The 14,688-nt window shown below is 39.7% G+C and overlaps 1 protein-coding gene across 1 annotated transcript in view; it reads right to left on the bottom strand.

Moving 5' to 3' along the window:
- The window catches only part of PTPRC (protein tyrosine phosphatase receptor type C), a 69,814-nt gene that overhangs the window by 25,930 nt on the left and 29,196 nt on the right, over nucleotides 1–14,688 (bottom strand). The window contains exons 3-11 of the mRNA XM_075509155.1: nucleotides 8,202–8,297; nucleotides 7,265–7,360; nucleotides 6,844–6,907; nucleotides 6,285–6,463; nucleotides 5,410–5,496; nucleotides 4,018–4,050; nucleotides 3,006–3,224; nucleotides 2,325–2,432; nucleotides 737–883 (exon numbers count right to left, since the gene is read on the bottom strand). Of these exons, the coding sequence (XP_075365270.1) occupies nucleotides 737–883; nucleotides 2,325–2,432; nucleotides 3,006–3,224; nucleotides 4,018–4,050; nucleotides 5,410–5,496; nucleotides 6,285–6,463; nucleotides 6,844–6,907; nucleotides 7,265–7,360; nucleotides 8,202–8,297 (1,029 nt within the window). The remainder of the gene's footprint in view (nucleotides 1–736; nucleotides 884–2,324; nucleotides 2,433–3,005; nucleotides 3,225–4,017; nucleotides 4,051–5,409; nucleotides 5,497–6,284; nucleotides 6,464–6,843; nucleotides 6,908–7,264; nucleotides 7,361–8,201; nucleotides 8,298–14,688) is intronic.

Genomic DNA, 14,688 nt, shown 5'->3' with positions numbered 1-14,688 from the left:
ATTTTTCATAGTCTATTTCATTCAAAGACATTATACGTAAGTATAAATAGTATATGTAAAAGCATCATATTAGAGTAAGTTCATAAATTTAATTAATTCAGGACAAGGTGAATACAGCAATACCACATATTACTAAAATTGTGCAACATTTCCAAATATTATACATCGTTTTGATTTCCTTATCATTTTAACAAACTTTAAATGTTTGGCCTGAATATTTATTTGCAGGTTACATGATTTAGGTTGATTTCCTTTTTAATTCAGAAAAAAAAGATAAGCTATTTCCAAGGACCATGTTTTGGAAAAACACATCATTTTATCTGGAGACATTCTTTGCAATTATTATATCACATCTTTCTTCATATCAAGAATTTAACACTTGTTTTTGACTAGGCCTGCTTTTTTTTTTTTTTGTCTTCATTCAAACTTCCTTACATTTGGCCATGTTCTCACCCTCAAAAAAAAAGAAAATCACAATCTCTGAAACAAGGAAAGGAAGGCATCAGACTGGAAGACTGAGATCAGGGCTGGAGAGGGAAAGGAAGACTGTGACTGCAGCCAAAGAACAACCACAAGGGCAGGAGACCAGGCAGGAGGAGCTGGAGGAGAACCTGAGACTGGCTGAGCGTGCTGCTCAAAATATATCTTCAACGCCAGGAAACACAGATAGTGGGATTCATAATAGGGTTTTCCAGAAAAATGTAGAACATAAAGCAAAAATAAGAATTACACTTACCACCATAATCTGTTGTTATGGTGAAGTTTTTTGTGACAACTTCCTTTTCAAAAAACTGTACAGTACCAGTGCAGTGGTAGTCACAGTTGGGTAATAACTTGTCCAGCTCTTTAAAAGTTTCATTAAATCCTCTAATGACCGGTAAACCTGTAGACACAAAAAGAGTTTTATCAATTTTTTCACAACTCCAAAAGTACATGGTACTATTTTAACTGGGATTTTCTCTATCATATTGTGCTGGTTTTGGCTGGGATAGAGTTAATCTTCTTCCTAGTAGCTAGTATGGGGCTATGTTTTGGATTTGTGCTGAAAACAGTGTTGATAACACAGGGATGTTTTAGTTGTTGCTAAGTAGTGCTTATACTAAATCAAGGACTTTCCAGCTTCCCATGCTCTGCCAGGTGCACAAGAAGTTGGGAGGGGACACAGCCAGGACAGCTGACCCCGACTGGCCAAAGGGCTATTCCATACCATATGACAACATGCTCAGTATATATAGGTGAGGAAGAAGAAGGAAGGGGGGCACATTTGGAGTGATGGTGTTTGTCTTCCTGAGTAACTGTTAGGCGTGACGGAGCCCTGCTTTCCTGGAGACGGCTGAACACCTGCCTGCCCATGGGAAGTAGTAAATGAATTCCTTGCTTTGCTTTGCTTCCATGCGCAGCTTTTGCTTTACCTATTAAACTGTCTTTATCTCAACCCATGAGTTTTCTCACTTTTACTCTTCCGATCCTCTCCCCCATCCAACCAGGGAGGAGTGAGCGAGCGGCTGTGTGGGGCTGAGTTGCCGGCTGGAGTTAAACCACGACACATATTTATTCAATATAATTTGTAATAAACTATCGTAATATTCCAAACAGAAAAGTGTACAAACTAATCCAATGACTAGGTTCTAGGTTCTTTTGTACTAACTTAATCTGCATAGATCTTTACTTTTCATCAGTAAAGCTCATATGATTTGACTTTCTAAGAAAACAGTTTTCCCACAGAAATCAAAACATTTCATGGGAGTCTGGCAGAACCCTGCAGTGGCTTATTAGCTCTTCAGCTCCCTGAAACATGACATCTCCAGCCCCAGACATTCATCATGCATTTTCCTGGGACACATGAGGACATCCTGCATCCATATCTTCCCTACCACACTAGCTGCCTTTGAGCCAGTGTCTCCTCAGGCTGGCCGGCTCCAAGAGCAGAGAGCCCGGACTCTCGCCACCCAGGAGCCTGCAGAGCCAGCTGCCTGGGGAGCCCGCAAGGGATCAGCTCACAGCAGACCCACAGACTGCAGGATTTCCAAATTCTCAGCTCCCCGTCAGACCATCAAGCAGGACCTCAAAATCTTCATACGGCTGCAATTTGTGAAGCCGGTAAGCTCAGGAAATGAGCTCTCTGGGTATGAACTTTCCCCAGATCCGTAGTGAGGGGGGACAGTAGTCCCCAACCTGGCGATCCCAGAAATTCTGAACGGCCCTGCCCTCAAACTGGCACAATTAATTTAAATCCGCCAGTCTCTCATCAAAAGACATCAACATTGCTTTTAAAAAGAAATAAATAAATAATCGACTTTTAAAATATCTTAGAAGTGTCTTACCTGTGCACCTAACAGTCACATTAGCACAGCGAAGTGAGTCTTCCCAACATAACTTTGCAGATGTGTTGGTGTTTTCCTCAATTTTGAAAGCTGACTCCTGGCTGCTGACTGAAAAGGATTAATATTATACGTCACAGTGACATTAGCTATATTGATTCTTTAAATAGCAATTTGTTCTTTTATATTCGTTGACTTGTTCTGCAATATGAAGACACAATTGGCATAAAATAATATACAAAGAGTTTAACAAGAAATGGAAAGTAAAAACTGAAAATGTCTACATGAGATAAAGACAATGCTGGTATTCAAATAATAAATGGAACTTTTAATCCAACAATCTCTTTAGTGAACAAAACATCCAGCATAAATAGTAGCTTTAAATGGTGGCTGGTCTTGCTATTGCTAACCATGCTGCATATGGCCAATGTAGTTAAAGTTCCCTTTTTTCCTTTACAATGAGAAAATTACAGTTTTTAACATCCTCCTTTAAGAAAATACTGAGAGGTTTTAAGGTGCAACTTCAAAATGCAAAATATCTTGCAAATGAAGAATAAAGTATGAAAACCTTTTGTCTGATTCTTTGAAAAGAGACAAGGATAGACTAAGAAATCCAGGAAAGCTGAATTATTGTATGTCCAAAAAAAGATAAGAAGAAACTACTAAAAACCCTTCTACACCTACCAGGTGGAATATCAAGATAAATGTCTGTGCAATTCGTAACTCTAACTGTGTATCTCATGCATCTCTTAAGTGTTACTGTACGGCTGCTGGAATCCACAGTTAAGTTACGCTCCACAATAACATATTTTCTGTTTTCTCTGAGATTTTTCAGTGTAACTGTCACTTCAGCCGTGTTATTCTCATCTTTTACTCCATTTATGTCGTAGTCAATACGATCATCTAAAAGAAAAAGATAAAATAGCAAACAATGATTTTATGACAACTTTTAAGAACCATTAAATGTTTTATGGCAATCCCAGCACCATATGTGTTTTAAGAATGAGAAAATACAGCAAAATTAGCTGCTCCTTATTCTTCATTTTTATTTTTTATTTATCTTTTACTTTAAAAAATTGTGTAGTCAAAACAGAAAATTTCCTTATGAAAATATTCTTTTAAATAATTCTCTATTCAGGAAAACTAAACAATTAAAAAGATGACCATTCCAGAACCAGGTTTGCTTTAATTTAAAATGTCAGTTCAAAGTGAAATACTTTGTTTTGACATATTGAATCATTTGTTTGAACAGAAATTTCAAATTTTCTTATTCAAAGTATTTCATAACCACCTAGTAAATAACGGATATAGTCTATTCCTGAAAATTAGAAAGGAGAGGTCTCTAATTCTGAAGAGAGATAAACCAATGTCCAAACTTCAGTTTTACTTAAGTTACGAAATTCAGTTTGCAGCATGTGATTATCAGCATGACGGGGAAAAATTAGAGAAGGCCTAGTGGAATGAAGGCAGATCTTTTCTTCAGCCCTGATATCAACAGCCTAGTGTAGGGCAATTTAACAGAACCGTAAATGGAGATGAGAAGACCAGAAATGTTAATAACTTTAATCCTACTCTTCCAGAATTGGAAGACAGTTTATAAAATAACCTGAGATGCTAACTGATCAGTTTTCTGTATTTGAGTTTACTGATTTGGTCAAATTTCAGGACTGAGAAAAAGAAGGGGTTTGGTTCTTACCACAAGGTTCTGCAGTCGTCACTACGGGAGCTGCTATAAGAAAAGAAAACAAAATGAAGGTGTAGCTCAGCAGGTTTGTGGTTTTTTCACAGAGTATTGGAGGAGGATGACTGGTACTGCCCAAAACTCTTCATTCAATATATTCAATACAAGTAATTGTATTTAGCACTCCACTCACATTTGAAAAAGGGAAGAAAACATCACCTAAATATAACCTCATTTTTTAACTAGTTATTTTAGGGATCATGTGTCTCTCATCATTTTCCAATGACGTCACTGCCTACAAATCAAACTGGTTATTAAAAACATTTCTGCATACAAAGTTACACAAGAATATTCCAAAATCACACATTCTCATAGTGGTATGATAATCTATAGCAGTTTCCCAGGATACGTACATTGTGGAATGGCTAACCGAACAGTATCCAATGTCACTAAAGAAACAAAATTTACCTACTTTTTGCACAGCTACTCTTACCTTTGGAAAGAGATTTATGCAACAGTACAGATCGTTTTACAACTATTTTTACACTGAAATACCCAAAAGAAATGACGAGCTGGTATTTAGAAAACCTGTAGGGAAGCTTGAGCAAAGCACTTCATCCTGAAAACAACCACTTAAAATATAATAAGGTATAAGTATTACCAAAAGAGACCAATATCTAATTTTTTTCATAGAAGATAAGCCCTAGAGTTGCATCCCTCCAGGCTGGGAGTCATCTGGCCGAGTAGTGCCCCAAATGAGGGGGTAAACTGAGAAGGTCCGGTGGACAGTTACCAAGATGGTTGGGGCAGAAGACCCACAAGTAAAAGCTCAGCTCAGTCTGTCAAAGAGCTGACAGCAGCCTACAGCTGCTTGAAGGGCAGTTACAAAGACGGTAAGAGTCCAACTCCTGGATATACTTTGCTCAAGCACATACATATATTTTACCGACCTGAGTAATTCCTTACAGCCCAATTGCAATAATAAAGTGTGTAAGTGCTTGCCATATTAGATCCCAAGAAAATGTTAATGCTGAGTGAAACAAAAGTGAAGCCAGAGGAACACAGAGAAGCACACATATCTGTGGAGGTATTCATACTTTTTTGCTGCCTGGGCAAATTTCTGTGAATATCAGGAGGAGTACTGACAGAGTAATTGACAGATTTACCCTCCTACTATGCCACTGTGTGGAAATAAGTTTTATTTTTCACTTGATTGACAAGTAGCAAATCTGGTATCTTTAATATTACTCATAAACTATTAACAAGATTCCTTAAGTATAATGCAGCTGTATGCCTAATTTGTATGCTTAATTTTGATATAAGAAATTCAAATTTACTTCCCTCATTCTAACACATTTTCTGTGCTTGCAGTATCATAATTGCAATAACTGTGTGCAAGTTTGTCACCTATTGTGCGAGTGGGGATGATCCCAGTGTTTGCTGGCATGCTGACTGGTGAGATGGTGCTGTGCAAGGATGTTGAATTGTAATCATCTGTAAGGAAATAAACAACATATCAGCATTAAAAAGTAAAATTCATTATTTCATACGGCTATGCCATCAGAGATATCTTACGCTACAGCCCTCCTCTGCCTTTTTTTTTTTCTTCTGGGATTTTTGTAATTTAGAGAAGAGTGCTGAAAGAAAAATCATTTTAATATATCCAATAAAACAGAAAATGAGTATTTAAATAGAAAGCCAGCTTTTAGGAATATACCACTTACTAATGAATTTTGCAATGTACAAGGATAATTTTTTTTTTGTCAGTGTTTAGGCATAATCCAGGATGGAGTCAACATAAAGATGGCGTTAATAATTGCGAACTGGGAAAAAATAAAACATTTTGCTATGTTCTTACAGTAAAACACAATTACGAGTAGTGCTTGTGCTCTTTCAGAAGCAAGCACTCCAGCAACGTTCGTTTGCCAGATCACATACCTTGCTCGCTATATTACTTACTATATCTCGGTATTTATCTCCCTGCTTATAAACCACTGACAGGTTTCTACATTTTCTTTTAGGTCTGTTCCTACTGCTCTTGCTTTGGCAACAGCCAAAGTTGACGGCAGCTGGCATTTTGATACTACTGTGATGACTACAAGACTTGGTCATCAGATACCAGATCCTGGAAATAACTCTGGTATTGCCAACTGTGCCAAATTGCAGATACCGTTTCTATTTGATGAACCATAAACTGGAAAAGGCTACCCTGAGGCTGAATTACTTAGCTTTCCCGTACAGTTCAGAGAGCAGTGAGTGGCATCTAAAGGAAGACGGCAAACCTGATGAAGCATTCTTGAAGGCAACGGGAGTGCGTGTGGTGAGGGCAGCAGTGCTGCTGCGTGGTGGGTTGCTGAGTCCCGTGGCAGGGACGGAGCCTGCATGCATGGAGAGGTATGTGCTGTCTGCAGGAGAGACACCTGTGGTGAGAGGTACAGCAGTTTCATTAATGCTTTGGAGGCTGCCCGGTCAAGGAGGGACACAAAGCTGCACACAACACAGGGCTGCTGGAGCAGTGCTGGAGCACTCTCGTACTGAGGCACTGTGAATTTGTTGGTAAGCAAAGGCACACCAAACGCTCAAGGTGTTAGGGGGTCCAACAGGTGTCAGCTGAATATCCTGGAAGCATAATCCTTTTTGGCACTGACTGCACCTCTTTCATGTTAAATGTTGCTTTTTAAAATATACTCAAATTCATGACTCAAAACCAGACCTGTCTAATGTTCTTGCCTCTTAAGACAGCGTATTTCATTTCATTGGGCTGAATGAAAAGGCATTACACACTCTGAGAGATAACTGTGTGCAGGAAAAGGAAAGAAGAAATCATCAGAAAAAACACACCCATGCAGTTCTATCATGTAAATTAAAAGTTTCTTACCAGTTGTAGACACTGTTGACTCAACTCCTTAAAAACAGAAAGAGGGAGAGAAAGTGTAAATTAAACTTTCAAGACACTAAACACAATCATATGCCAAAAATATAAAAAGAAACTTTCCTTCCTCCCAACTATCAGCTGAGCCTTCCCCAGAGAATTACACATTCCTAAGTAACATTTAGTGGCATGTAGCAACAACCAGACCCCCAAATATCTAGCATACGATATGTGGACTGATATTGTCCACATTAAAAATCACTTTTCCTTGAGCCAGGAGTCTGTGCCGTGCAGCCTGAGGAGTGGAGACAGCATCAGGAAGGCTGCGGTGGATGCCAGTTCAGCTGAAACAGAAGAGCAGCAATGCCACAGTCCTGAATTCACCATTACCTTCAGCGGTGCCTGGAGGTGAGAGTGATGTGGAGCGTGCAGGTGGAGGTGACATAAGGAAGGGAGAGCTGGCGTTTGCCAGATTTTCAGCTCCTGCTGCACAGTGGGGAAAAAATACCATCAGGTGAGCAATGCATGAAAGTGAGAAGCTCATTGCAAGCAGAAAGGCTGCCAGCTGCTCTCTGAATTATATTTCTCCCGCCAGCGTTGGCAAAAAGAACACATTTACATTGCTCTCCAGTTCCTGCACAGGCTGTGCAACATCATCTGCTTGGATTTATTGCAAGAGCATGGCTTCAATTAGGTCTGCAAGACCACTAATTCCAAATTCCCACCAATTTGTCTGGGATGCCTTCATGGCAAAGAGATTTGACCATCCTTTAGCAAGGTGTGGGGGATGCACTGATTTCAGGTGTTTGAAAACACCAGCTGAAGGGGGTGAATTAATATGCAGCTTGCAAAAAGCCTAGACTGATTGGGATGTGTTTATTTTCTGTTGTTCACCCAGGAAGGGCCCTTTTCCCACAATCATCAGATACTGCTGTGGTGCCCAAGGAGCTCTGCATGAATTGCAGGAAAGTACCACAGTGGCAGCTCAGCATGAAACTCTCATCTGAGAGCTCAAGGGGCACCTTGAGCTGAATGGTGTCCGTGAGGGAAACATGAACTCCTAACAATAGCATGTTATAGCTTGAATTCTAATCGCTTTCTTTGTAAAGCATGTTTCAAATCCCCACCTTTGATTTAATTAAAATAAAAAACCTAAATATGTCCTCATCACATTAACAAATTTTGCTGTAATATAATTGACCTCAGACAACATAAATCACCAGATTGCTTTAACAGTGATGGAGTTAACCCAATGTATGATAGAAGCAGATGCCAGTTCAGCTAAAACAGAAGAGCAGCAATGCCGCGGTCCTGAATTCACTGTTACCTTCAGCGGTGCCTGGAGGTGAGAGTGATGTGAAGCGTGCAGGTGGAGGTGACACAGGGGAGGGAGAGCTGGCAGTTGCCAGAATTTCATCTCCTGCTGCACAGCGGGGAAAAGATATCACCAGGTGAGCAATGCATGAAAGTGAGAAGTTCATCTATAGTAGAAAAAGGCCAATGGTTTGTATGACTTTCTCTGAACCACGTTTCTCAGGACAGATCTGACTGGGGGATACTTAAATGTTTTCGTGTTTAACAATGTATTTTGCAATACCAAAAACTAAAACCCGCAAAATCTTTCACATCATCACACAGCAGCATATACAAGTACAAGCAATACCAAAAAATAGAGGGTGACTTTTCGCTGAATGAAGAATGACTTTATTGCTAAGAAGAGACACCAACACTAATTCTGTTGTCAAGAAAAGTCCTACTTGTCTATAATCCTCACTATCCAGGAGCTGGAAAGCCAAGCCTCAGCATTCCTGAAAGCCGTTTACTTTCCCTAGTATTAATTTCTAAAAGGCAGCACCCTCCCTGGACCATCCTGCTGATATTTAAGAATCTCCCCAAATAACTCTTTTCTCCAGGTTACAAATTGCCTCCTGACTTGAGCTGGGAGTATCATCTTTTCACACCTATAATAACAAGCCTCATTTTTACACTCTGCTTTGAAATCCTGACCCAAAACATTTTGTATTTGTGTAATGTAACATTTCTGTTGTAAGAAAGAGAGACAAAAATAAATGGCAATGGCTGGAACCATGAGTTTGTTCTCATCACTATATCTTTTACTCATTTTGAGGATTAGAAGCTTCCACTTTGACATGAGAATCCTGAAAGCTATCCCAAAAGCATACGTGTTCCCTCAAGACGTTTCTCTCCGATACAGCCTGCTATGCTTTCAGCAAGGAACAAACTTCCACTTGTTCACACATTCCTTGCTGTGACCGTCCACAAACTTTCATCTGCCCATTTGGCTCTTCCTTTCTCTCCCTTCTTCTACTAGTTCTTTCCCACTATGTTTCTTTCCTGGATTTCTCTTTTTTTTTTTGGCATGCGTGTTTTTCAGATACTACTTCACTGTTTATAATTTCTCTGTTACTTCAGCTTCCCTACATGGTACTTCACCACTGTTGCAGCTCTACTCTTTTGAAAATAAACTCCTTCAACCTTTAAAACAAAAATCCAAGTTTTTGTGAAAAACTGCAGTACTTATGAAGGATACATGTTCTGTAGCCCTGTTCATGTGCCAGGGTCAAAACCATGTCTCTCGTCTCTGACACAGAAGCTCAACACAGGCAGATCTCCCGGGACTCCAAAGATTCTCTCCTTATCGACCCAACAAGCAGCAGCACATGTGTTTGCTGCTCAATAGCCACCATGGATTCTGCACCCCGTATTGACAGTTCAGAAGACCAACGACAGCCATTAAAAAACCACGACCAGCGACAACAAAGTCACCTGTGGAGAGTGAGCAATTTCTTTATGCTCAGAACTGTCATGAAATGTGTATAAGCCATGATATAAAAATGAATGTAAACAAAAGCGAAAATCTTATAAGTACTTTTCTAGTGAGCAGTTGAATTCATTGTGGACTGTACATTATTCAAGATCTCCTCCTACAAATTAAAATTTGGAAAAAGGGAGTAGTCTGATATTTTAAAGAAAAAGTATCAACAGAAGTCAAATGAAGCTCAGCTAAAAATAGTAATGCAGAGCTAGCTACTTCATTCTTCATTTCTAGAAGTGGTGAGGTGTGTTGCCTAAAATCTGGTCCATGAGATGAGGATATGGGCCTGCCTATAGTTTGTCTGAAATCATATGAAACTGTCAAAATAAAATTGCTCTTAATTGTAAGAATATAATCTGTAAAAAATGTAGTAGACTGACAACATGGGTTTAGACGCCACTATATTAACAGCTCTAGTATGTTAACCCATTTATCTATATATATCTTCATTGAAACACAGGACCATGTATATTTTTCAGAGCTACAGAATGTTAGCAGATGAAGCTTCCTAACCTGACAGATGTTACAGATAAGAAACGAAAATATAGATGATCTTCTGAACTATCAATGTATCTTCAGCATCTGAAATCTGTAGTAAGGACTGGAATATTTATTAACAGCAATTGTATAACCTAACTGAATACATTAAACTGCCAAGGAACCTTTTAAAAGCTAACATTTGTATTCATTCATATTTGCCATGAGCAATTCTGTTTCAATGTATCTTCATGTTTTTTAAATCCAGTGTTTGAAAGCAGGCAGTTAGTCACTCTAAACTCCATAATATCATTTTTCTTTCTTCAACTGGCTTATCGGCTGAAGAATTTTCAGAATTTCCTCTCCTTCCCAAATCTTACTTTGGTTCAGCACATTAAATATACCTCAAGCCCAAAATTAACTTTCAGCATCTACACAGATCAACTTTCACTCAATAACTGTTGCCAAGAAAAGAATAAAAGGAGTTGCAGAAAAAGTCCTAAATGAAACTCTGCTCAGAGATTAGTGAAACATTTAGAAATACTTTTCAAGCCATTTACTGATCTCTAATGCAAACATGATGGAGACAAAAATATATACTTGAAGATTCCCTCTTCCAAGTGACGTAAGATAATATGAGCAAAAGAGTGCTCATAAGGTTGTCACTGTTGTATTTCTGGTTGCCTCATTCACTTCCTTAAGATTCCTGTGAAAGTCATTTTCCCCATCCTCTCCCTTGTAAAGTTAGGAATAATGCTACTAGCTTAAATATAGCATGAGGTTTATTCCTCACAGACAGTGACAGATGCTAAATATTACACACAATCGTAGAACCCGAGGTTGGAAGTGACCTCAGGAGATCACCTAGTCCAACTGCCCTGCTCAGGCCAGTGTCAACTAGAGCAGATCACTTCTTAAAACAGTTTGGAAAATAATAGTCCTAGATTGCCCTTTCCCCCCTCCAAATAAGCACTGGCATTTTAACAGAATTTCATGGCAGTTTCACATCCTTCTAAGTATTTTAAAGGTCTCCTGCTCTTCTATGATTCTTTTCTATTCTATGATTTATTATAGCAATAGAATAGGATGCAGTTGAAAAGAATTCAATAGGTGGCACCAGAAAGCTAAAAAACTCCTCTCAAACAGCAAAGCAGCCACATTTCCCCATATAATCTTATTGAGAGATAGTAGGTAAACTGGAGGAAAAAAAAGAAGGATCCCAACACACTAGACTGTGTTACTTCAATGTTAATAGGCATATTGCTACAATTAATTTATTTTTCCCAAAATGTCCCACAGCTAACAAATATGTCTGAGCTAACCCCGGGTTAACAAAGTTAATGTCAAAGTCAAAACTGCCTGCTCATTTTTATATTCCAAACCATATCTCTCAAATCTTGAGGGCTGAAGTCTAAGAATACCTTTAAAATTTAGTAAGGATGTCCAACCCAAAAAAACATGGTGTGCGTATGAAAGCCTGATGATTACCAAACTAAGCAAGCTGGTCTGGGTTTAAACAGGAACTATCCCAAACCTTTTCTCAAATCTTAAACCGCATCCAACCATAAGACATTTTTAAGATAATATGCGTAGGATAGGCTCAGATAACCCAAGTGGAAGAATTAAAGTATACAAAAAGTTCCTACTACTGAAGGAACTTTTCTAAGCTTCCCTTTTCCTTCTTTTGATTTGGCCACCAGTTGGTTCCTGCTGACTTACCAGAAAGCTCTGCAACCCATCAGTAATGTCTGAGCAGATCTGGCCTGCAAAAAGATACAACCAGCACATCCCACAGGGAGATGAGGGCTTGGCTAATCGCTTTCGTTCCCTTCCCTCCCTGGCTACCAGTTGGCAGACAGTGCAGCTGCTGCCTGAAGGAAAGGTTTTACAAGGGATGACAGGCTGTCAACGAAATACACCTAAAACAGATGAGCCGACCACTCTTTCTCCTAAAAGCTCAAAGACATACCGGCTTTGGGAGTGAAACATGGGACTACTGTATTTTGAAGAAACCTTTCAATGTTCAAAAAGAAGAGTAAATGGAAAAACTGTGAAAGAAACCAGGCCACAAAAAAAAGCCAAACACTTCAAACCCCAAGGACAGCAGGCTGCATGGGTCACATTTGGAGGTACAGGGGCTGCTATTTCGCTGCTGCAGTAGTGACTTTGCACTTGCTGCAGTGAACTGTGGTCGCACCCGTATAAGAAGTAACTGCTCGCTGCTGTCCTCTCAGGAAAGACAGAATAAAGTGAAAATCCTTTCCACTTGGCAGGCCGAAGCGACTCAACAGAAGACAACTGAGACCTAGGATATGTTAAGAGGCACTGTGTTCCAAGTGAGTCCAGGGTCTGATCTTCTCGAGCAGAAGGAAGCACCAGCACACGTTTCCTGTGCGCGTGTGTTATTAAAGGAAACTCCAGCTGATAAGATGGAGCCTAAAAACTTGATCATGTTTATATGGGCAAAAACACATTAGCTGATGACAGGGAAAATGCCTTTTAACTCAATTCTGCTGCTTAATTTGCACAGTGGGTGAAATGGCCCAGTTCTGTATTTCCTGCTGGGCTGGCCAGGGGAGTGCCCTTGCATGCCAGTAGCTCAGGCTGTCCCCTCTGAGCACAGGAGTGCTGCAGTATTGCATTCCTTGATGCACACAGCACAGAGAAATGTGGAAAGGAGGATCCCTTTCTGCTAATAGTGCGTTTGGTGCTTTATCTAGCGTGGTACCATACCAGCTGGCTCTTCGCATCCAGCTGCACTCCACATGTCTTTGCCAGCCCTGGGGAGGGGGCAGAGGAAGTAATCCTTCCTCTCAGCCTCGTGTCTGCAAAACCACGGGCAGCCAGGTTTTTCTGCCAGGAAAAATGCTTAATGATTCTGCAGAGCTGCTGCCCTTTTCCCAGGATCTCTCCACCCTTCGGCACATTGGACAGACCCCAGCAACCCCCACCGAGGAGCACTTCACACAAAGCAGCTACTGTAGATCCAGATTCTGTCTTCCCTCCTTTTACAGCTGAACGGCACTGCTTCAGCAGGGTCAGGGCTCTTCACATCTGCACAGAAAGCAACAGGATGTGGTCTACTTGTTCAGATGGAGTAAAGCTCTTTGAGGGGGTCTTCTAGCAAACAGCACAGACATTAGTCAGCTCCACTGCAAGCCAATACTAAATTGCAAAAAAAAGAACAGTTCCTGGTGGGAGGTGAAGGGCGAGTAAGGCAAGGAGCCTTACAAAATGCTGCCAGCCACCCTTCTTTGATTTATTTTTAAACTTCAAGTGGGATAGGATGTAATTCACACCTACTTTCAGGCTCCCTCGTGCTGCCAGAACCAGCTAAAGGGACCTTAAAGTAAATGAGCATCAGGGCCAGAGATGTTACTGCTGCTTTTTGCTGCAAACACAAAATAAAGGGATCCATTGCTACTTTATAAATAAATCTGGGCAGACCTATGAATAGGCTAGCAAACACTTACACATCTGAGTAATTCTATACCACAGAGGACCCCTCAAATTTTATAGGTAGGATCATGTGTGCTGAAGTGCTTTCATAATCACAGACTGCAGAATTACACTTTATCACTAACTCTGGGGAAGAAAAAAAAAAAAACCTGTTCCCAGTTTCTTGACAAACTACTGCTTTTTGAAAATTGATTAAAATAATGCCATATAAAGTTCACATTAAAAATACGTGAAATTTTGCATGCTCTGAGTAAAAAAAACAAACTACTCGTTTGAGTTTAACATGTAGAAACTTCTCAGGTAACTAGGACATTTCAGAGGGTCCTAAAAAAATGCTTACACTTTTGGTCATTGAAGATGCAGCCACAAAATCACTTCAAAGTAATCCATAATCTAGTTGGTAAAAATCTTCATAGCCCTACAGCCATCATAGGAATGCTATACATTTATTGTTGCTGAGAATTAAAACTAAATAAATATTAGAATTTCTATTCCCACAGGCAATATTTACAACATTTCTTTTCACCAGACATTAGGGATAAAAAGTTGAAACTGTAATCTTTAATTCAACAGAAATTCTAAAATGTTTTGATTGAGAAATGCCAATTGTTTCCTTTTGGCATCAGGATGTAACATTCATTCTGACTCTCCAAAATGATTATTAAAATAATTTCCATTTGAATTTCTCAAAGTATTTCCTTTTATACAAGTTCATTAATAATTGCCCCCCATAGTGGCTCCTTAACATACTGCAATCATCCCCTAAGAGCCTGATCCTGTCACTCTTTCCTACCACTTTTAATCTTTGGTTAAAATATATATCTGGGGAGCCAAAGGCTTTTTCGTTCCCAAGAAACCTACCAGTGCTCAGACCTGAACTGCACTGGGGAAGGCGTAGCCTTCCTGCAAACCACATCTCAGGAATAAGTGCAGGCCTACAACACAGCTAAATATGATAGGATGTGGTCTTATTTTTTTAATGAAGATTGACTTTTGAAATTAATGCTTGTTCTTGGTTCCCAACATCTATGACCCTCTCCTT

This window comes from Mycteria americana, chromosome 7 (assembly GCF_035582795.1).
Source record: "Mycteria americana isolate JAX WOST 10 ecotype Jacksonville Zoo and Gardens chromosome 7, USCA_MyAme_1.0, whole genome shotgun sequence".
Taxonomy (NCBI): Eukaryota; Metazoa; Chordata; class Aves; order Ciconiiformes; family Ciconiidae; genus Mycteria; species Mycteria americana.
This window is presented reverse-complemented; position numbering and strand designations above follow the sequence as displayed.